At 42.4% G+C, this 21,651-nt stretch overlaps 1 protein-coding gene across 4 annotated transcripts in view; it reads left to right on the top strand.

Annotated features, from left to right (window-relative positions):
- Positions 1–21,651, top strand: part of LOC137563524 (regulator of nonsense transcripts 2-like) — a 113,450-nt gene that overhangs the window by 80,010 nt on the left and 11,789 nt on the right. For all 4 annotated transcript variants that reach the window (XM_068276098.1, XM_068276099.1, XM_068276100.1 and 1 more), the window contains exons 13-17: positions 5,140–5,343; positions 7,692–7,967; positions 10,199–10,382; positions 13,197–13,342; positions 20,274–20,378. In XM_068276098.1, the coding sequence (XP_068132199.1) occupies positions 5,140–5,343; positions 7,692–7,967; positions 10,199–10,382; positions 13,197–13,342; positions 20,274–20,378 (915 nt within the window). The remainder of the gene's footprint in view (positions 1–5,139; positions 5,344–7,691; positions 7,968–10,198; positions 10,383–13,196; positions 13,343–20,273; positions 20,379–21,651) is intronic.

Genomic DNA, 21,651 nt, shown 5'->3' with positions numbered 1-21,651 from the left:
TCTCTGTTAAGAAAAATCTAGTTTTAACCTTTTTACAGAGAACTATTTCAGAGTACCTGTGTTTAAGGCCAGGTTCACAGTGGGTGTTGCATTGCTTTCCCTGTAACAGCAAGAACACAACAGAACGAGAAAGCAATGTCGCACACATTGCGTACAATAAAGCATGCAGGCAGTGAACGGTATTTCTCACCGTCACTGTTAATGTGCCTTCTGCGGTAATGCAGTGCGTTATGATATAGCACATCGCTATACTGCAACACACCCTCCCCACTGTGGACTTCACTTAGGCAGTGCATTGCAGTGCGGAAAGCCATGTTGCAATGCGCGTGTTATGTCCCACTACAACGCACCGCTGTGAACCTAGCCTTAGAGTACACCATCTAGTAGAACTTTATTCCTAGAATACCTTGTTCTTGTAGTTGAGAATGCCTTTTCAGAAGAGGGAGAAGCGTTGTGTAATGAAATTCTAACACTTCACCTAGATCTAGAAGCCTACACAGGACAGTCAGAAATTTGACTTCAGGCGCACAAAGCCCTGGATGAAATTGCAGTCACCATGTTGAGCCCTGCTTATGAGCATTCCAGCAATACATTCTACACTAGGTTTTAGAAAATTAGTTATTCTAGTTGTACGGGGAACCCGGGTAAGTTGTGATTCTGTGCAATTACAGGCTTTAGATTTGCTATTAACAATTGGCTCTGGATATATGCCTAGCTCAGAGACAAAAGAAATACATTTCATGGCTCCATACTCTGTTCTGTAGGGGTATATTATGGGTGTTTGATTTGGGACAATCAGATGCAATTCATTTTTGTATTAAAGCATACCCGAGGTTAGAGGTATATAGCGGCTGCCATATTTATTTCCTTTTAAACAATACCAGTTGCCTGGCTTTCCTCCTGACCCTGTGTGTCTAATCATTTTAGCCATAGACCCTGAACAGGCATTCAGCAGGTCAGGTACTCATCTGACTCATCTGACTCAGGTTTTACTGAATTAGCCATATGCTTGTTCCAGGGTTTTGACTTAGAATCCTACTTATGCCAGATGATCAACAGGGCTTCCAGGCAACTGGCACGGTTTACAAGGAAATAAATATGGCAGCCTCCATACCTCCTCCATACCTACCTCCGCACCTCGAGTTCCCTTTAAAGAGATCCCGAGGTAGGTTTTAAGAATGCTATTAGGACACAGAGGCTGGTTCTGCATAAAATGACCAGCCTCTGTTACTATACCATGCACCCCCCCCCCCCCCCCTTTCGCTCTATTTTTCCCCCAGAAAAAAAAATGCAGTGCTAGCAACCTGCAGCGTGTCGCTAGCAGGCTGATTACATCCAGGCTGTCATTTATCACCGCTTCATTGCCTCCTCTATAGCACTGCTCCCCATCTGCGTCCTTTCCCTCCCGCTGATTGGAAGGAAGGGACGCAGGCGGTGAGCGGCGCTATAGAGAAGGCAGGGGAGCGGTGGTGAATGACAGCCTGGATGTTAACAGCCTGCGCAGGGGGGAGCACGGTATAGTAACAGGCTGGTCATTGTATGCAGAACCAGCCTCTGTGTCCTAATGGCATTCTTAAAACCCACCTTGGGTTCTCTTTAAAGAGACTCTGTAAAACATTTTCAGCCTTATTTCCTCTATCCTATAAGTTCCTATACCTGTTCTAATGTGGTCTGTCTTACTGCAGCCTTTCCTAGTTGCACAGTCGCTGTAATATATCTAATCTTTTTTTGCCAAGCTTTGTGGACCCAGGGAGGAATGGATAGCCTCTGTTGTAATGAATACAAGTTATGCACTCCCCCTGCAGGCTCTGTGTGCTTTGTTTACTCCTCACTCTCTGCTCTCAGTTTCAGACAAGACTGATGCAGTTTGTGAGGCCGAGGGGGGATGGAGCTGCCTGTCACATGCCTGCCACACTGTGACTAATCCCAGACTGGAGTGCAGATAATTCACTATGTAATAAAAACTTGTAGTATACTGCGACATTATAGGTAGATAGATAGATAGATAGATATGTATATATTGTGTATGTGCGTGTGTATAAATACACCACACACACCCACATATTAGTGTACATACATACATGTTAGTAAACACTGCCTAAAACTGGCGATTTAAAAGCCAGGATCGCAGCGGAAACGGCAAAGAGGGATCCAGGAGATCACAGTGACTCGATTGGTATGTTGTTGTTTTTTTATTGTACAAATCGGACAGTACAGATTCTCTTTAAGGAGCTATCACCGCACTTTGCATTTTTATGTGGTTGTTTTTAAGGCAAAGAAAACTAAAGGGTAAAACTTTTAAAGGTAAATTATGTATCTCCTGGAATTCCAAGTCTAAAGGCTCATACACACATCAGACCGTAGTCTTTGGAAAATGAAAGATCACAGACCAATTTTACCCCCTTCCATGTAGTATGAGAGCCATACTCTACACACAGTCTATTCTATGGAGCTGAACTCCCCATCAGACAGAAATCTTTGCAAGATGCTGCACACAAAGATGCTGCAGACCTTCAAAAGATCAGTATCTGCAAAAGATCTGTTCCTGCAAAAGATCCGTTCCTGCAAAATGCATTCATAGTCTATATCTGCAGATCATCATACACACCTTGTTTAACCACCCTGGCGTTCTGATTAAATCGCCAGGGTGGCTGCGGGAGGGTTTTTTTTAAATTAAAAAAAAACTATTTCATGCAGCCAACTGAAAGTTGGCTGCATGAAAGCCCACTAGAGGGCGCTCCGGAGGCGTTCTTCCGATCGCCTCCGGCGGCCAGAAGTAACACGGAAGGCCGCAATAAGCGGCCTTCCGTGTTTCGCTTACCTCGTCGCCATGGCGACGAGCGGAGTGACGTCATGGACGTCAGCCGACGTCCTGACGTCAGCCGCCTCCGATCCAGCCCTTAGCGCTGGCCGGAACTGTTTGTTCCGGCTACGCTGGGCTCGGGCGGCTGGGGGGACCCTCTTTCGCCGCTGCACGCGGCGGATCGCCGCGCTGCAGCGGCGATCAGGCAGCACACGCGGCTGGCAAAGTGCCGGCTGCGTGTGCTGCTTTTTATTTCATTAAAATCGGCCCAGCAGGGCCTGAGCGGCAGCCTCTGGCGGTGTTGGACGAGCTGAGCTCGTCCAGACCGCTCAGCTGGTTAACAGACATTCATCTGCAGATCAGATCCACCAGGATGGATTTTCAGAACTGCAGATGATTGTCTGATCTGCAGATGAATGTCCGTCAAACAAGATGTGTATGATGATCTGCAGATCTCATAGACTATGAATGCAATTTGCACGAACGGATCTTTGGCAGGAACAGATCTTTTGTGTCTGTACAGCATCTGAGTGTGCAGCATCTTGCAAAGATTTTTTTCTGATGGGGAGTTCAGCTCCATAGAAAAGACTGTGAAGGTATGGCTCTCATACTACATGAAGGGTGGTAAGCTTGGTCTGTGATCTTTCATTTTCCAGATACTATAGTCTGATGTGTGTATGAGCCTTTAGTCCAGCCTTTCTAGCAAGAGCCAAAGATGGATAATAATATAGTTTTCATTCACCACTTGAGAAATGGTGACATTTTTTTACAGAGTACCTATGGTAAAAATGATAGAGCCTGTCAATGACATGATTTTATGAGTATGGATTGGAGGGGGGGGGGTTGCAGGGTTAAACACTCACCTGACGTCAGGTCACTGGCAATGCTCTGCCTCGTCCTGGGCAGTGCTGTGGCCTCCATGTCTCCGAAGACTGCCGAAGCTCTTGGGGAACGTCCGCCTGCATTGCCATGGCCTTCCTCCAGTTTGGCAGCCACCCATTAAGTATTTCACCCTGCAAGTGCCCCCCCGGCCTGTCATGACAGGTCCTGTCATTTTTACCATAAGTACCTTTAAAGTGATAGTTAGGTAGAGGGAAGCCTCTGGATAGTCCAGAGGTTTCCCAAGTCCTGACAAAAGCTAGTCTGATATGTCCTCACGGCCGTACTCACGCAGGCGCATTACGGCCGTGCTCATTCGCGGAAGAGAAGAGCGGTTGCAGTTTTTTTTTTTGTTAGAGGGCGCCCAGCCAATGGCAATGGTGTGTAGGAGGATACTTGAAGCCTTTATAGAGATAGAGGGTGTGGTACCAATGGAGTCCGAGGACCTTCCAAAGGAGACAAAAAACGAGACCGGGACACCAGAAGCCCCTGATAGTGTAGCACGTCGAGGGTATGGGATACTCAACAACAGTATGTGCAGAATACTCACAAGGATAGGTTGCAAGACCAGCAACCACAGTGTAACGGCTGGTGAGAAAAGCCCTTCCTCACTCGGGTTCTTTGGTCTTCGTCAATATAGGTCGCTCTCCAGGAAAAGAAAAAGGGGTGTAAGGATTCCAAGGAACAAACCTACACGGCCAACACCCCGAGCAGAGAGGGTTGGTGTGGGATATTATTGGGAGGGAGGAGGCGCCCCAAGATGTGATGTGTGGAATTGATTAATTAAGCTGGATAAAACATACATAAATAGGCTTACCTCTAAAAGAACGGGTTGCAAGCAGGGCGCACCTCTAAAGCCTCTATAGAGGTAAGTCTCTAACTTTTTGGCTCCAGACCAGTACGTTTGCTGTGAAGTGATCACCAGGCCTTCTTAAAAAGTTGTCAGAAAAGAGAAAAAAAAAAATCATACTCTCCTCTTATGCAAATATTCAATTGGTCCCTAGTCCTGTTTCTAGGTCCCCTTTCACCAAACACATTAATGATGAGGATGGGACCAAATAATCCTTATAAGAGTTTTTATGTTTTTTGAAATTTCCAGTCTAACTTTAAATACAGGCCTTTTTATATCTTTTTTTCTTTTTAACATATTGTTTTCCCTTTTGCATAATCATTTTAATGTATACTTTATTTCTTACTTGTTTTTATTTATCAGTCATCTGGATTTTGCAAAAAAAACAATAATTTCTAAAGAATTTTCTTCCTTTGGCAGTGAATACATTCTTGTACTGTATAGACTTATGATATATATATGTATATATATAATTCAAGTCCTAGCAGAACTGTGCATTTCTTTTTTTATGTGGTTTGTGCCCACAGAACAGTAAGTTAAAGCTTGATGAGTTATTCTTTCACAGAAACTCTGTGTTTTCTTATCTTGTATATGCTTTACTACTTAGGTTTTGCGCCAGATGAGGAAGTTGGCTTGGCAGGATCCCGAGGTGAAAGAATATGTCATCTGCTGCATGATCAACATTTGGAATGTGAAGTACAACAGCATCCATTGTGTGGCTAACCTCCTTGCAGGCTTGGTGCTTTATCAAGAGGATGTTGGAATTCACGTGGTGGATGGCGTGTTAGAAGATATACGTCTAGGGATGGAGGTATAGTAACAAGCTATTTCCTGAAATGCTGGTCTTGATTAGTTCAGGTGATCTCCCTTGTGCTTCTTTCTGATTATTACAGGTAACAGTACCAGCATTTGTGGGTTGAACTAGATATTGTGAAAACTTGTTATAAGGAAAGCTGCTGAAACATCTAAATCTGTTGTGTTTGTGTGTGTATAAAACATAAGGTGAGAGATTCCAGGCATGCTCATGGAAACCAGGGATGGTCATGAGATGTAAATAATTCAGAGCTGATGCAGGATTATGCAAATTGTTCAGGGCTTGAAAATGGGTCAGTCAAAGCCTGCCAAGGTAGAATTTGATGCATTTTCAAGATGCATACATTTGCATCCTCCTGCATAAACTTGGAATTGTTTGCATCTCAGTAACCATTACACCTATCAGTGTATCCTTTTGCTAAGATTGCACAGAACCGTAATTTGAGGTTACTGTTCTTTTTGGAAATTCTTAGCTGGCTACAGATTGAGATCTTTTTGGACAGTATTTTGCAATGCATCAAAGCCTGGCAAGCAATTCCTTTTTCCCCATTTGAAGAAATGTATGTCGACGCCATGAAAACTGTTGTTTCAGGGGTAAGCTACCCCTTTATTTTGGGGAGTTTATATTACTGTGGAGTTTTATATTACTTGGGTGCCTGCTAAATGTGTACCCATAATAGATAATTTACAAGGCATGTTTGATTAACAAAAACTGATCAAGTGCTGCAGCAGACACCCAGAGAATCCTGAGCAAACAAAATGTAAGCCGTCAGGTTACCTTGCCTTATACACAGAAATCTGCATTCCCTGTTCTAGATCAGTCTGCAGTGTGATGTATCCTAATCTTATAGCAACAGCTTTTCTACAGAGATGTCATAGCTTTTGCTTGTAAATGTGAAATGTGTAATATTAGAATTGCAAAATTATGCGAATAATATTTTACAACTGAAAATGGTAAATAAAAAAATGGTTTGTGAGATTATGTGCAATACCGTACTGATGATGGCACTTGATGACTGGTTTTGTCAATTTTAGGATGCACTTGTGTAAGTCTTGACACAGTGCCCACTAAGTCTTAACCACCCTTTATGCAGCATTAGAGCTATGTTTTGGAGCATTGCGTACCTTTGTCAAGCTATGCTGTATGAATAGTAGTTGGTATTCATGCAGCATAGCTTGACAAAGGAGCACAATGCTGCGAAATGTTGCTCCGAGTGCTATATGTTCATTCATTGAATAAAGGGCATAAATACAGATGGTGCTGGTCCTACTTTCTACAGTGTGTTGAGATCTGGTGTGCTGCCAGACTGACCAGGCACATATCGCTTCAAGCTTCTGTCCGAGGGTTGCTACATTGGTTTACAGGGAACAAGACATTCTGTAGTTGTACTACCTGTTAAAAGTATCTGAACATAAACGCACCCCAGACACCCACCTTTCCACACATCTGTCTCTGTACTATAGCAGAGGCTTATAATAATTTTTGGAAATATGCCTACATTTCCACCTGTCCAAATTCAACAGTCTGGTTGCCAGTAAAGCAGTCGGAGGGGAGGTTTGGTTTCGGGATTCCCCCCGCCCCCTCCTCCTGCAGTCTAGAAAACAACAGATTTGGCTTTTGTAGTCACTGGTGGGCAGAGAAGTTCACAGAAGTTTCACAGTTTTAAAAAGTCACAAGTTTATCTTAATACTCTTACATTTTCTTTGAAAAATAACTTGTCTGAAACTTTGATGAAATCACAGAGCCTCAAGGCGGTGACTTGAAAAGCCTGATCTGTACATGTGTTTCTCAACATTTTATTGGTATGTACCCCTTTTTAAACCCTGTACTCACCAAGCATAGTAAACAGTAAACTCACCCTAGCATAGTAAACATTATTACAAGTACCCCTTGACAATTATATATTGAATCGTAGTACATGATAATTGGTTCTAAGCAATGTACAATCATTTACTATTACTTTTAATTAGCTAAACTACTAATTTGGTGCTGTTTAAATAAGATTTATCATTTTCAAAAACTGTAAATTTGTTATTCTTGGTTAAGTATATCCAGCCTGCGTACCCCCTGGAACCATCAAAAGTACCCCCGGGGTAAACGTACCACACGTTGAGAACCTTGAGTCTAGACTATTTGTGAAAGTTTATACAGATGTCCTGTGTTTTGTGTGATTTATACACTGTATTTAGCAAGTTTATTAGTATTGTTACACTCCTGTATCAACATACCAAGTTTAACTTTTAGGTTCTAAGCTGTGCAATTAAAAACAATGTTATTGTTGGCTGTATTACAATAAAGATATGTAATGTAATGCTGTTAAAACGTTTTTGTTTGTTTTTAACTAGGTTAACCAGCCAAAGTTTAACCAGCGACGGATTAGCAGTGCAAAATTTCTTGGAGAGCTTTATAACTATAGAATGGTTGAATCTGCTGTTATATTCCGCACACTTTATTCCTTCATATCATTTGGAGTGAACACAGATGGCACCGCCAGTCTTCTTGATCCTCCTGAGCATTTATTTCGCATTAGATTAGTGTGTACCATTCTTGATACTTGCGGGCAATACTTCGACCGAGGATCAAGCAAGCGCAAGCTAGACTGCTTCCTCATTTATTTTCAGGTAGGATATATTTTGAACTTTTAGCATAAAACATGAATAGAGAAGCCTAAAAGGCCAGTTTGACTGGAGCATTTTTGTCCCATCAGTGAGATAAGAGGAAAGCCAGGAGAGAGAAAAACCCTGAATGTCCATGGATGAGAGGATTTGGAGAAGGGGAGGATGGTTCCCTGTGTCTATAGTTGAAGAGGGATCTAAGGGCCCTTTTCCATTGGCGAAAGTGATGCGATGCAGCTATGCATCACTTCCGCGGGCGCCCACGTCACTTCCGCATCTCCCGATGCGGAAGTCAATCGAAGAGTTGGGATGAAGCTGCGGCCATGTGAGAATCTGCAGCATGCTGCAGATTCTCTGATCGCTCTGCACAACATACACGCAGTGGAAACTATTCAATTGCCGTGCATGTGCTTCAGCATACCCACGATGTGGCTATGTAGCCGCATCGCACCGCTTTTAGTGGAAACTGGCCCTTAAAGTATGAGAAAAGTTAGAGGCGTTTGGATTTAGCAGTGACCTGGTCATTGGTTACTTTTGAGTAGGGCAGTTTCAGTTGAGTTGCTTGGGTGAAATCCAGATTGGAGGTCATGTAACAAGAACAATAGCAGTAAGGTGACAGGTTAAATCTGAGTAAACGTGGTGCTTAAATAGTATGGAAGAAGAGGGGAGTAGAGAGATAGGACAGTAGTTGGACAGGGGAGAGGTAGATGAGTTTTTTGGGGTATAGGCATGATAAGTGCATGCTTGAGTGTGGAAGGAAAGATGCCTTTGGAGAAAGAAAGGTTGAAGAAGGAGGTTAAGGCAGGTGTAATGGTAGAGCATAGGTGAGTAATAAAGTGAGAGGGAATGGGGTTGAGTGGGCATGTAGTGGGATGTGATTGAGAGAGGAGACAGTGAGTTCAGATAGTGGTAAGAACACAGTTAAGTAGGATATAATGTTTGGAGTTTGTATGGAGAGAGGAGGCTTCAAGAAAAATCTTTTCCTGATGTTGGTGATTTATGAAAGTATTATTCAAGAAACCACCATAGGACTTTACTGTGGCAAGTGTGATCTGGACTGAGGTGTCAGTCCATATCTGGCAGTCAAGAGGCAGATGTGGAGCACTGCAGCAGTCACATGACTAAATGTTTCAAGATAAAATAAGATATTTAAGCAGGGAGCTGCGGGGACTAGTAGTGTTCTAGCAGCCTCCTTCTTGTACACCTTTACTGTGCTAGAAGTTTAAGTGGTCTGAAACTCTGACAATAAATTCAATGAAAATGTGTTTTTCCTACTGTTTATTACTCATACAAATATCATATTTGCTTTTGTGCACAAGTAATAATGTCTGTCTACAAATTACAAGTTTCCAAAGTATAGTTTATCTTGCCCTGAAAGCTGCCATTGCATTTTATTCCAACTGCTTTTTATTATACCGGTATATTCAAATCTTCTAATGAACTGTGTGTGTGCCTGAAGCAGAGACAGCTTCTCAGAGAGTGTTTTTTACTTGTTACACGCAAATGTATCCACACTGGAATGTAAACAAAGATACTGTTATCTCCAGTCTGGATGTGGATTTGAAGCTGAATAGCAGGACAAAGTGTTTTGTTTAACCAATTCAGTAGTGTTCTGCTACAATTTTTTTTCTGGGATAGCAGCTTTAAAACTGTTAGGAATCTTTTAGAGCAAAGTAGAAATGCTGACTTTCAGTCCACTTGAAGATCACTACTGCCCTGCTCTAGCCAATTCTAGCGACCATACAAAAACACTAGATGATGCACACATATGCAAGTGTTGTCTGACTGAGATAGGACCTGCTGGAACTAGACGCCAGCGATAAGGTCCAGGTTGACAACTTAGTGACAAGTGCCTGGGAAAATAGAAGGCTGCTCATCCCACTGCACTACAGAAAACAGTGACCGGGTGGAATATAGCTGCCTAACACTAGTATGAATGTGGGTTTTTCCTTTGTACTCATGGTTTAGATGGGTTTTACAGTCCATGGAGGTAGTCAGAATTCTGCATATTTACACTGAAGGTGTTTTAGTAGAGAGAGGAATTATGAACCAATTTTCATATATTAGCTTTGTGCATTGTTGGTAGTTGGGCAATAAAGAAAGTTTTCAGGAGATAGATCTTGCTACCACACGGAGCATCATAATATCTGTATACACTTTGCTAAAATATGATGTCGAAGTTGAAAATTGAATATCGTTGTTCACTTATTTTGCCTACTTTGTTTTTTGATTTTTAGCGTTATGTTTGGTGGAAAAAAACTCTGGATGTATGGACAAAAGATCATCCATTCCCTATAGACATTGACTATATGATCAGTGATACATTGGAACTACTAAGACCAAAGATGAAACTGTGTACCTCTTTAAGTGAAGCTCTTCGACAAGTACAGGACCTGGAGCGAGAGTTTCTGGTAAAACTAGGTGAGACTGTTGTCCAATAAAAGCGACCTGAAGTGAAAATAATCTGATGACATAAACAGTTGTATCTATAGTCCTAATCCAAAAAAGGACTTCCCATACTTTTATTTTATATTTAAAGGGAGTCTGAAGCGAGAATAAATCTCGCTTCAGACCTCATAGATAGCAGGGGCATGTGTGCCCCTGCTAAAACGCCGCTATCCCGTGGCTTAACGGGGGTCCCTTCACCCCCAAATCCCCTCCGTACAGCCGGGGAGCGCTTCCGCATTGGGGCAGGGCTAACCGCCGCAGCCCTGCCCTCACACACGTCTATAAGACGCGTACCTCCGCCTCTCCCCCGCCCCTCTCAGTCTTCCTTTACTGAGAGGGGCGGGGGAGAGGCGGCGATGCGCATCTGATAGATGCGCTGAGAGGCAGGGCTGCAGCCGTTAGCCCTGCCTTCAGGAAGAGAAAATTTACAACCAAGTTGACGACCAAGTTTTGCGGGGGTGGGTTTGGGGGTGAAGGGACACCCGTTTAGCCGTGGGATAGCGGCGTTTTAGCAGGGGCAAACATGCCCCTGCTAACTATGAGCTCTGAAGCGAGATTTATTCTCGCTTCAGAGTCTCTTTAAAGGTTAAAATCTTTGAACGAAAGACTGTATCGGGTACATGATAGCAGTTTTTAATGTTGTTCGGCTCTCATACAGACAAATCTCAAACTTTTGAACTTATCTGTTCTCTACTATTAGATATTTTTTTTCTGAGCCACAAAGGCATTTACAACCTCTGTTTAATTCTTTGTAAGTGTTAAGGTGCCCATATGCAAATCTACATTCCCCAGCAGATTCAACCACTGTGATTGATCAAATCTGCTGGAGATTTATGCCCAAAAATGGCCGTCTGATTCGTAATTTCCATTGATTTCCAGAAATGGCACAGCTGTAGCCCGTAGCATCAGTGCCCCAGAGCCAGCTAAATATATGTGCAGTGTATGTCTGGAATAGTTCCCACTCTGATCAGATTCTGATAACAGAGGTATCTATTTTTGGGCACGTCCGTTGGCCATCTGCTAGCAAATGGCCACCTTTGCTCTACGGTCTGACTGCCAAGAAACTGTTATTTATAGCCCTGGATTCTAAACCATTACATTGAGAAAAAGGGGCACAGGTAAGTTCTAAGCAGAATTGGAACTGCACATATAAGTGTATCTCATCATGTTACTTTAGGTACTTTTTTAAATATATTATTTTTCTTATTCTAAAGCCCACAGAATATAAAATGTATATTTTCATGATAGAGTACTGTACAGTTGTGGCAGTGCTTCTGCTCTCTTACTGCTTTACCTCGACAGACACATTTTGACATATTTTCCCATTTTTCTGGCTAATGAACTTGTGTGTTATGCATATTTTAATGACTTCCAAACCATTCTTGCTACTTCTGGTGGAACTTAAATATTGCTCCCTTTAAAGAAAATCTGTAACGAAAAAATCTCCCCTAGCGGGTACTCACCTCGGGTGGGGGAAGCCTCCAGATCCTATTTTCGGCTTCCCCCGTCCGCCTCGGTCCCACGGCAGCGGAGAAAATCCCCCCGGAAAGGTAAATATTTACCTCCCGGGCTCCAGCGCAGGCGCAGTACCGTCTCTGCGCCTCAGAGATAGGCAGAAATAGCTGATCGCTGTCGGGCCACTCTACTGCGCAGGCGCAAGTCACCTGCGGAGTAGAGCGGACCCGACAGAGATCAGCTATTTTCGCCTATCTCCGTGCAGAGAGCCGCAACAGCGCCCCCGCTGGAGCCAAGAAAGGTAAATAAATCAGTGCTTGTCAGGCTTGTCGAAGGAGGATTCCGGGACACTTCGGGGGAGCCAGCGCTGGACTGCCTGCAGCTACAGCGGAGGGGGAAGCCTCATTAGGACCCTGTGGCTTCCCCCTACTGAGGTGAGTACCCCCCAGGGGATGTTTTTTTTGTTACAGGGTCTCTTTAAGCAAGGATACAAATATATTCTACATTTTTTTTATTCAAGACTGTCTTGTAAACCATAAAGTACACTGAGCAGTGCCAACCCAGTCACAGGGAGCACTAGAGGGAGCCATCTTAGATAAATGTGTAATTTCCAGGTTAATTACAAATTTCTGTAGTTAGGAAAATACAGTTACAATCCATGTACCTTGCCATAGAAGTTGCATGCTAGAAATGAGTCTTAAATAACTATTTCTAGCATCTAGAGATCAACCATCCGATTCAATGATTATAAGCGAATTGGATGAAAATCTGTGCCGCCAAGAGCATGTCAGATCGACGATGCAACCAATTTTGGGCCAAAATTGGTCACATGTATCAATTAGACGTACTGGAAAATGCTTTCATTGTGTGTGTGTGTGTGTCTGTGCTATGTCTCGTGCGCCCATGTGCAATACGCCGGCAATCATGTGGGGTGTGTGAGGAAGTGGATGGAGCCAGTGGTGGGCACCGACAGATAAAACGTGGGAACTTCAGGGGGGGCATTTTACACTTGGGGGGGGGGGGGGAGGGGGAGCAGCAAGGGCGACAAGGCGGTGTCACTAGGCCAATTCCCAAAAGATTCTATGTTGAAATTGATTGGGAATCAACCTGTAGTTTATGGTGGCCACAGATCTCTCTCCAATCAGAGAGAGATCTTTATCTTGGTTGATTGGCTGCCAAAATTGCTAGATGTATGGGCACCTTAAGACTTCTTAAATCAGTACCCAATTTAAATAACTCCTGCTTAATGTCTGTCTTAAATGGTTTATCTTTGCTTTGTTATTTTAAAGTTCTTGTAAAAATCCTAACAAGTTACATCTTGCAATTATTAAGGTCTTGTAAATGACAAGGATTCAAAGCATTCCATGGCTGAGGGTGTGGCACTGGAGGATGACGATGACGAAGAGGAGGAAGAAGCTGGAGGAGAGACAGAGGAACAGTCTGGAAATGAAAGTGAAATGAATGAACCTGAAGAAGAGGTTAGTAATTTTTTTTTATATTATTAACCCATTCAGGTTCCGTGGTTTTCACGTGAGAAATGTTCACCTCCCATTCATTAGCCTATAACTTTATCACTACTTATCACAATGCACTGATCTATATCTTGTTTTTTCCGCCACCAATTAGGCTTTCTTTGGGGGGTACATTTTGCTAAGAGCTACTTTACTGTAAATGCATTTTAACAGGAAGAATAAGAAAAAAATGGAAAAATTCATTATTTCTCAGTTTTTAGCCATTATAGTTTTAAAATAATACATGCCTCCATAATTAAAACTCACTTATTGTATTTGCCCATATGTCCCGGTTATTACACCGTTAAAATTATGTCCCTATCACAATGTATGGCGACAATATTTTATTTGGAAATAAAGGTGCATTTTTTCCAGTTTGCATCTATCACTATTTACAAGTTTAAAATAAAAAAAAAATAGAAATATTTCATCTTTACATTGATATTTAAAAAGTTTAGACCCTTAGGTAAATATTTACATGTTGTTTTTTTTTATTATTATTGTAATGGTTTTTTTTTTTTATAGTAAACATTTTATTTGGGTAGTTTTGGGAGGGTGGGAGGTAAACAATAGATTTATAATGTAAATGTGTGTTAATTTGTATTTTTTTTTTCTTACAGGTGTAGTATTACTTTTTGGCCACAAGATGGCGGCCATGAGTTTGTTTACGTGACGTCACTCTAAGCGTAACACACGCTTAGAGTGACTCATCGGAGAGGGAACGGCCAGAAAAGGCGCAGCTTCCGAGAGAAGCTGTCGCTTTTTCAGCGGGGGAGAGGAATCAATGATCGGGCACCATAGCCCGATACATTGATTCCCTGGCTACCGAATCCGCGGCCGGGAGTGCGAGGTGCACGCGCGCGATCGGCCGCGGGAGCGCGCATGGTTCCTGGACGTAGAAACTACGTCCAGGAACCAAAATAGGTTAATCTCTTATTATTCTAACTGCATAATACAAAATTTTGCCAGCTGATGGGGTTGGGACTACCTGACTTTGTCCCACATAAATCTCATTTATGCAAAAATCATAATTCCAACCCAGCTCCCCCCTTCCAGGGCAGATTACCGCTAGAACTGGAAGCAGCCCTATTGCGTAGCCCATGAGAGGAACAAAGTATTCTGCTGTTTACAGACAGCCCAAGTTTTCACAGAGATGGATTTTTCTTCATTTCTTAAATTCTGAAATGTTTACAGAAAAAACTAGAATTGTAGGTGATTTGTCAGTAGCCTACTGCTGCTTTCCATCTCCGACACTTACAGAGATGCCATTCGAAGTTTAAAGTAAACCTTAGTCTGATTATTAGTGGAGTAAGATTTGTGCCTGATTTGTGGTAACTGGTCTAGTGAGAGTTGGCCACTAAGAGCGGTTAAATGCATGAAGAAAGTGCAAGAACTGTATAACTGTTATTGATCCATAAACAGCCGAACAAAGGTTCACATTAAACTCTCTTTTTAAGGCCAAAACAACTAAAATTAATATCTTTACCCAGCAGCCTGTACACATTTCCACGCATGGGCACTGCTGCTGGTCTAATCACTTCTCTATGCCTCTCTATGTTCTTGCAACCCACTTTTCTTAATCACAATCTAAATTGGTTATCTTAGATTTATTTCTGGACATGAGGTTTGAGAGGACAGGGAGAGAATGGATTGTAGAAAGGTTTGATAAGTCCTGTGAAGGTAACCAATCCCATATATTTGAGAGATGAATAGAAGTTCTGTTGTCACACATAACCATGGTGGCGGATTCATAGGCATCAGGAAGAGGCGTGGGAAAGCTATTGCGCTGGCAGGTTATTGGCTTAAGAAGTCCTTGGTGTATATGTAGGCACTGTTATTACAAGTGAAGCACAGGTAAACAATGAGCAAACCATACATTCCTCTGTTCTCTTGAGAGATGCCAAATCATAATGCTTTACACGTAATTACATTATTCATCAGGGCCAAATAGGGCTACTTTTAGCATATTTAGAAGTATTTGCATCCTTAAATGCTTATGAGGATGTTATCTGTCCTACACAGAATAAATGTGCATAGAGGTAAAAAAAGAGATCTCCCTCCAAGGTCTTCTCATTCCCACAGAAACAAACATCCTTGTGCAGTCTAGAAATTCCACCTAATTCTCTATTAGGCTAAGTAACCAGTAGAAAGTAATGTGTTTTGGCCTGAAACCTGTTTCAGGCAGACACAGTTATTCTACTGAATACAGACATGCCACTGTGAAAAGTCCCATGATCTGAAACATGGCACTGAACTATCTTTTAGCGTTCTTCAGTAGTTGTATTAAGATGTCAGTAACACATCCACAATCCAGTGTTTAAGGATTACATCAAGTGGGGTAGAAATTATAACCTGCTACAAGGAAATAAACTATTTCTATTGACTTTTAAATAAAGTATAGGTATGTTTTGTTTTTTTTTTGTTGACTTTTTTTAAGTTTCTGCTGCAGTATTTTATGAACTATATGGAAATACCCATCACCACAGTAAGTAAACATGAGAGATATTTACTCTTCACATCACTTCTCACCGCAGACTGTAAAAATGAGGTTTTGCAACATTGCAGGGACTGTCGAGCTAAAACACCTGTGTGGTTAGACAGTCATGGAAGTTGGCAGTACCATACTATTTAAAGAGGAACTCCAGTGAAAATAATGTTATAAAAAAAGTGCTTCATTTTTACAATAATTATGTATAAATGATTTAGTCAGTGTTTGCCCATTGTAAAAATCTTTTAAATCCCTGATTTACATTCTGACATTTATTACATGGTGACATTTTTACTGTTGGCAGGTGATGTAGTTGCTGCATGCTTTTTTGGCAGTTGGAAACCGCTGTAAACAGCTATTTCCCACAATGCAACAAGGTTCACAGACCGGAAACTGCCAGGAGTACCAAGGTCCTCAGAGTTTCATGTGGGAGAGGTTTCACCACAATATCAGTCATACAGCGCCCCATGATGGTCTGTTTGTGAAAAGGAATAATTTCTCATGTAAAAGGGGGTATCAGCTACTGATTGGGATAAAGTTTAATTCTTGGTCAGAGTTTCTCTTTAAGTGCTACAGATTCATTTAAGAGCAACAACTCCGTCAACAGATTGAGGTTTATTGTCCGGTAACTAGTATGCATTACTCCTCTGAGGCCTTTGGCTCACACTCGTTTGTGGTTTGCAATCCATTGCCTTTAAAGAGAGTCTGAAGCGAGAATAAATCTCGCTTCAGACCTCATAGATAGCAGGGGCATGTGTGCCCCTGCTAAACCGCCGCTATCGCGCCGCTAAACGGGGGTCCCTTCACCCCCAAATCCTCTCGGTGCAGCGGGGGAGCGCTTCCTGGTTGGGGCAGGGCTAACCGCCGCAGCCCTGCCCCACACGCGTCTGTCAGCACGTATCTCCGCCTCTCTCCCGCCCCTCTCAGTCTTCCTTCACTGAGAGGGGCGGGGGAGAGGCGGCGATGCGCCGCTGATAGACGCAACTGGAGGCAGGGCTGCAGCCGTTAGCCCTGCCTCCAGAAACGACCAAGTCTACGACCAAGTCTTGCGGGGGTGGGTTTGGGGGTGAAGGGACCCCCGTTTAGCCGCGGGATAGCGGCGTTTTAGCAGGGGCACACATGCCCCTGCTAACTATGAGCTCTGAAGCGAGATTTATTCTCGCTTCAGAGTCTCTTTAAGGGCCCCGTTTCCACTAGTGCGGAAACCGGGCCGAATCCGCAGAGTTTCCCCACAGGCTAATCGCGCACACTAGCGATTCAGCCGACATTGCCGTCAGTTTCCGTGTGGTAGGCTGCGAATCCCATAGCCATGCATGGCATGGCTTCTGGGATTCCAGGAAGTGCCACCGTGCGTCTCGTAGCCATGCGCGGTGGCTAGTGGAAACGGGCCCTTAAGAGTTTGGTTAAAGAGTAACTGTTAGGCATTATATGTGAAATCAATTTTCTATTTTAGGCTATTACATAGACAAAAAGGATGCTAATAAGGCAATGCAAATAGTTAAAATCATTCTTACTTTTTTTCCTAGGAGGTTTTTCTCTCCCCATGCCTGCAGGACGCACGGCCGCAGAACAGAAATGACTGGCAGGCTGATTGGCTAAAGCCTCTGTCAATCACCTCTCTGCGCTGCGATTGGCCGCCTGCTCTCCCCTTGTCTGCGGTGGTTGTAGCCGCTGTAAGAGCGCACGGAGGGGGGGCCAGAGGCTATCTCCTGTCACTGTCCTCTGCCCCCCTCCTCCAGTGTGATGTCCGCGCCCCCCCTCCTGCCCTTCTGCCGCCCGCCGCCGCATTCTCCTTCCCCGCACAGAACTTTGGGGAAGGATAAAGGCGGCGCACAGACTGCAGGGATAATGTTTCCAGGCGCTGCAGTTCCCCCCCCATACTCTCTGCACTGCCGCTGGTGGTAGTGCAGAGAGTATGGGGGGGAACTGCAGCGCTTGGATCTATTATTAGGTGAGTCTTTGCCAGCTGCCTTTTTAATAAGTGAGAATAAGTGAAGGGAGGAGGGGGTTGCGGGGGGGGGGGGAGGAGAATATACCGGAGGAAGCAAGATGGCCCCTGCCATGAAGAGAATGACCCTTTATTTATAATCTAAAATGATATGGAAGGAAACCGAGGACAGGGCAATACATCTGTTATGTAAGTAGAGGACGTATTTATCTACTTACATATGTGTTTTCTTTGGGGGGCATGTTATTGCTAATAGTGCCTCTTTAATGAAATAGTGAAATACCAGCTTGTCTGTCATAAATAACCTCTATGTTGGCCAATAACCTCAAAGGTTTTTTTCTTCTTATTTTGTGTTGCATGATCTGTTGCAAAGGGTCTGAGCTTGTGATGGAATGGCCACATAAATCTAAACCTGTATATATATTTGTCTCTCAAATCGATCATTCTTAATCTGTTTGAGCTGCAATTTTGGAATAATTGCTGTCCAGTCAAGCCTTTTAACTCCTAGACAGGTAATGTATTCTGCTCTATGCAAAGGGAAAGGGGTTGCATGAGCAAGCATCATCCTGTTGCAGGAACTTCCTTTGTGGATTCCCCAGTGAACAGTAGGTGGTAGGCAAGAGTGATCTGGTCTTGTAAATTGCTATAGGAGAGGTAAATGCAATCAAGGGACACCTGTACTCAGTTTAGTTTTGCAGCTGTGGCGATCAGGAATTATTTTTTTCAAGTGATGAAAATCTAAAGTGTGTATGTAGCTTTTGGCTATCTCTAGCTATAATCTCTAACGTCTGGAAAACATGGAATGCTTTTAGAAACTATAAAGTTAAGCTTGAAGATCTTAGCTGAAGATTGGTTTTGCAGTGCCTGTTGTGTACTTCTTTCAACTTATTAGCTGGTTTGCTTTGTGTTCATAGTTTTTACACAAAGCAGGAATGTGTGCTCATTAAACACTGTAAGTGCTCAGGAGTTTACTTCAAGTGCACTTAAAAAATTCACAGGTTTGCTTGGCTACATGTTAGTATTTAGAAATACCATTCCATTTGTACACGCTGGTGCTGTGTGGAGGAACTGTTAAAAAAGCATCATTGCTATACATAGAACTATAGATGAAAATACAATGGACCACACACTATAAATGTTATAACCAGGAAATAAGTATATATAGTAATTGCAACAGCACCAATGGTTAGTCGATGTGCTCTAATCGCCTTTGGAGTCACAAGTCACTGTCCATATACTCCATCAGATTAGCACCATCTAAAATCCATTTTATTAAGCAATCTTCAATTAAAATGTTACATCATTAAAATCCACATGTGGGTATGCCTTAGATGACGCACAGGCGTTCCGGGCCGTTCCCAGTCCTTTCTCAAATCATGGCAGGCCCACTGGGCCTGCCATGATTTGAGAAAGGACTGGGAACGGCCCAAAACGCCTGTGCGTCATCTAAGGCATACCCACATGTGGATTTTAATGATGTAACATTTTAATTGAAGATTGCTTAATTAAATGGATTTTAGATGGTGCTAATCTGATGGAGTATATAACCAGGAAATAAATCACCATGTGAGAGTTGGAACCATACAAGAGGTTGGCACCACCACCCAGTCCAATAGATAAATGGGCAATTCGCATACCTTCCAGCCCAGCTTGCTTGTAATGTATTTGCTCCTAGTGTTAGTATGTAGTAATAATAACTGTTTCAGGGTAACACAAGGTGCCTCTTTTTAACTACATGGAAATAAACCTAGTGATATGCCTATTTACCACACAATCATAAATGTACTTTGAATATAGTGATTAACCAGATAAAAGTCCACGTTGTTACGGCCTTAATTCCTAACAAGTGAAAGGTAAACAATAAAAAGTGAGCAAATAAAATAATTGAGTTACTTTTACACATACACACACATACACATGTATATATACATGTTATATACCTGAACTATACATAAAAATGTACAAATAAGTAGTAACAATGGTAACATAGCATTCTGTATAAAAGAGAAATGAGAAGGTGTAAGGTGCAAGCGCTTTGTAGTGCCAGAAGCATGTCTCTCCAGACATCATTATCACCTACCCATACTAAAGTGACAAAATTCGGGTTAAAGGGCGGGAGCTGGGAATTGCACACCAAATAACTCAAAACTGTAGAAAGTAAAGTTAATGCAATATAAATATACAATTGTTTATAAAATATATAAAAATGTTCTGGACTGGAAATAGAACTACTCCTTACTAAATACTTTTTTTCCCTTATCTAATTGAGCCACCCATTGATTAACCTTCTGTGTAGATTGATTCGTGTTTCGCTATATGGAAAAACATGCACAAAATTTAGCAAGTGTGAACCCTGCCTTCAAATTCCAGATTGTTACATGCGCTAGGTATTTCTTACAGCTCCTTGTAGAGGTTCACTGTAAAGCTTCAAATACATATATGGCTTCTATATGTTGTTTCAGGATGCTTCTGAAAATGAAGAGGATGAAAGAGAGGAAGAAGAAGAAGAAAATACAGATTACATGACTGACTCGAACAAAGAAAATGAAACTGATGAAGAAAACACTGTAACAGTCCCTCTTTTACTTAAATCAATATACACCTGTCACTCTCCCTTTCAAACAAAACAAAAGTGTGCATCACATTATTTATAACTTGTGCATACTATAGAATAACCCTGTATTGCCAGGTCATTAAAGGGCACCTGAGCCTACACATGGCATAATTAGATATACACATCTGCACAGTGCCACTCTTGTGTTTAACTAGCATGTGCTCCATTTTATCTTTTACTCACTGTAGGGGTTAAGAATTCAGGTATGTAAATTACTGTTTATCTCCAGTCCTGAGACTGTATTGTTAGCCCTGGGACCCGGGATTGGCTGATCAGCAGCATTGCGATCACGGAGCGATCGTAAAACGCTGTTTGCAGCATTTTGGGAGTGATCACATTGGTGGCTTCAATAGCTAAATCACAATTACACCCAGAATAGTGGTGAAATTGCGGCACTTACGCAATTAGGTAAATTTACCTGAAGGCTCTGTTCCTCCCAAAGCCACGTGGCTGACTGGTTTTGTCGAGTAGCCCCGTCCCCTTGCTAAAAACTTGAGATGAAAAAACCGCACACCTTATTCCAGCAGTTGCTGGTGCAGGATCCTTGGCAATCGTAATCCACAGAAGAGACGTATGAATCCGCACACAGATTTATGCAGGAATAGTGAAGCCTTTATTGTCCCATCTCACACGTACAATAATCTGACCATATGCTTACGATCTTTTCGGGGCCAGAGAGGTCCCCTTTGTCAAAGCTAGGACAAAGGGGGCCTCTCTATTAGAAAACAGGATTTTTTTTTCAGCATGGGGAAGAGCTACGCAACAGAACCAGGCAGCCATGGGAGGTTTTTGGGAGGAACAGGGACAGCAGGTAAATATAACTTTTATGTGGCAAGAGGATAGCAGCATAAAATGAAAGTGTAATTTCAAGCTGCATAGCCTCTTTAATGTATAAGTTCAGAAATGTTAAGACTTACTACAGCATAGTAATCAGTATATATTCAAGCAACAATAACCGTGACCGAGAGATAATTTTAGTCAAAGAATTATTCCAAGTACATTAGTTTGTAATTATTATACACATCCACTGGTTTCATCACGGAAAGGATATGATGGAAAATAGGGCAGCAAAAAGTTCAGTTCAAACAACTAGTCAGCCCAATAATTTAATTACCTAAATGAACACTCGCAAGTAGCATAACAAGGGTGATCTCATTTTCAAAACAGGTGTTAACCCTTCTACTATGTAAACTTGGTAAGATTGTACAGTCAGTTTGTGGGCACCT

The sequence above is a fragment of the Hyperolius riggenbachi genome, chromosome 3, assembly GCF_040937935.1.
Source record: "Hyperolius riggenbachi isolate aHypRig1 chromosome 3, aHypRig1.pri, whole genome shotgun sequence".
In the NCBI taxonomy this organism is placed as follows: domain Eukaryota; kingdom Metazoa; phylum Chordata; class Amphibia; order Anura; family Hyperoliidae; genus Hyperolius; species Hyperolius riggenbachi.
This window is presented reverse-complemented; position numbering and strand designations above follow the sequence as displayed.